Source organism: Muscardinus avellanarius (assembly GCF_963383645.1).
Source record: "Muscardinus avellanarius genome assembly, chromosome: 4".
Lineage (NCBI taxonomy): Eukaryota > Metazoa > Chordata > Mammalia > Rodentia > Gliridae > Muscardinus > Muscardinus avellanarius.
Window position 1 is genome coordinate 130,490,846 of NC_137789.1, and position 2,165 is coordinate 130,493,010.

General features: G+C 64.6%; 1 protein-coding gene across 1 annotated transcript; it reads left to right on the forward strand.

Annotated features, from left to right (window-relative positions):
* Nucleotides 1-291: 291 nt before the first annotated feature.
* Nucleotides 292-813, forward strand: MARVELD1 (MARVEL domain containing 1; the record flags this gene model as incomplete). The annotated part of the gene is made up of 1 exon (XM_080694408.1): nucleotides 292-813. The coding sequence occupies one exon, from the start codon at nucleotides 292-294 to the stop codon at nucleotides 811-813; it is 522 nt and encodes a 173-aa protein (XP_080550534.1).
* Nucleotides 814-2,165: the final 1,352 nt, after the last annotated feature.

Consider the following 2,165-nt stretch of genomic DNA (forward strand, 5'->3'; position numbering starts at 1 on the left):
GAGGGGGCGCCAGGGTGGAGAGACAGACGGAAAGGGTGACGGCCGGAAGCCGCGGGGGTGGAGACCGTGGAGGGGACGGACGGGAAGAGGGCGGGGAGGAGGTGGAGAGAGGGAGCGAGAAAGGGACGAGGGCTGGGGAGGAGAGGGGGCGGGAAGGGCGGGAAGAGGGAGAGCCGAGGGGAGGCCTCGCGCGCGGCGGGCCAGGGCACCGCGGCCGGGCCGCCCCGCCAGCCAGGCGCCGCCATTCCGCTGCTCGGAGCGCCGCCGCCGCCGCCGCCGCGCCGGGGGGCCATGCTCCCGCCGCCCCCGCGCCAGCCGCCGCCCCCGGCGCGCGCCGCCCGGGGAGCCCTGCGCCTGCAGCGGCCCTTCCTGCGCGGGCCTCTGGGCGTGCTGCGGCTGCTGCAGCTGCTGGCCGGCGCCGCCTTCTGGGTCACCATCGCCACCAGCAAGTACCAGGGCCCCGTGCACTTCGCGCTCTTCGTGTCCGTGCTCTTCTGGCTGCTGACGCTGGCGCTCTACTTCCTCACGCTCCTGGGCAAGCACGAGGTGGTGCCGGTGCTCGGCTCGCGCTGGCTCGTGGTCAACGTGGCGCACGACCTGCTGGCGGCCGCGCTCTACGGCGCCGCCACGGGCATCATGATCGACCAGACGCAGCGGCACAGCTACTGCAACCTCAAGAACTACCCGCTGCCCTGCGCCTACCACGCCTTCCTGGCGGCCGCGGTGTGCGGCGGCCTCTGCCTCGGCCTCTACCTGCTCTCGGCGCTCTACGGCTGCTGCCGGCGCTACCAGGGCAAGCAGGAGGTGGCCTAGGCGCCCGCCCCCGCGCCCAGGACCCCCGACGCGCAGGGCTCCCGGGAGCACGGAGATCGAGCCCAAGACGCGCACCCTGCCAGGCGCCGTCCCGAGGCGCAACCTCGAGGTTCCTCTTCCCCTTCCCTGCGCAGAGCGGGACGTGGACGAGCGCCGCCGCGTCGGTGTGGGGGAGGCTCCTAAATTGGAACCGGTCTTTGGGCCGCTCTACTGCTCCCTCCCTCCCACCCCGCCGTCGGAAGAGCACCCTCTTCCCTGGTCTCTTTTGAGCCTCGGGCTGCTGTGGCTGGAGCTGGGGACCGGCCCCGCGGGTCGGGAGATGAGTAACGAGTTCGTTTTTAGTTTGGGATTGTGCCAGCATCCTGTGCAGCCCCTCCCTGCTTGCTCCTGGGTGCCCCGTGGTATGGGTGGGAGCCAGTCTGCAGAGGTGGAGATGGATAGGAAAGGCCCGGGGCTGTTCCCTGACATCTTCCTGCCTTCTCTTCCTCCGCCTCGACCCTGTCCTCGAGGTTCACAGAGTCCAGGCCCCTAAACAATCCGCCTCACGGGGACGCAACTCTCCCACCCCCACTGCTCAGTATCTGTATGCATTAGGAACCCCACGAGCCCTCTTGACCATCTTGGAATGTTAGGGTGAGACCTACTCCTGCTTTTGACACACAGGGAGACCCAGAGCCTTCTCTTGGAAGTACCCAAATAAGATTAAAATCAGTTCACTAGGACCCAAGGCTGTTTACACTGAGAAAGTAAATGTGGCAGCCATCCTGGCCCAGAAGCCACCTCCAAGAGTGTCTCCAGGCCAATGGGTTTGTCAGTGGTGCTGTCTCCCCTTCCTGGATACTCTCCAGTAGCAAGGTCTCTGAGTCGGCCCCAGTACAAGGAGCCCCAGTACATTATCTGAGTTTATTGGGTTAACTGCTTCTGGGCCTGGGCAGGTGTTTCCCATTTTAAGGTTCCAGGCAGCCCTGTGCTGACCTTGGTCCTGTTCATTCCCATGGGCCCAGCGCATTGAAGATTTGGGAAGCCTCTTTCCCAGGGAATTTCTCTACCACCCCAGTGAGGAAGGAGCTAGCCGCCCCCCTTCCAGCCAGCCAGAGACCTGGGAACTGGTGAACTTGAACATTCCTTTACATTGTTGGAGAAATGATGCCAAGGTTGTCCAGCTGCTTTCCCAGTCAAAAGGAGAGTCACCTGTAAGAGATCCTGGCACTGACCGTGAGCAGCCGGCCCTTGGGCCCTGCTCACCAAAGGGAAGAAAAATCTCTGGAGCCGGGGTGAACAGCTGGCCAGGTAGGATGCTTCTTGGTTTTCTGGAAGGGATCATGGGCCTTTGGATAAAAAGAACAGAGCCT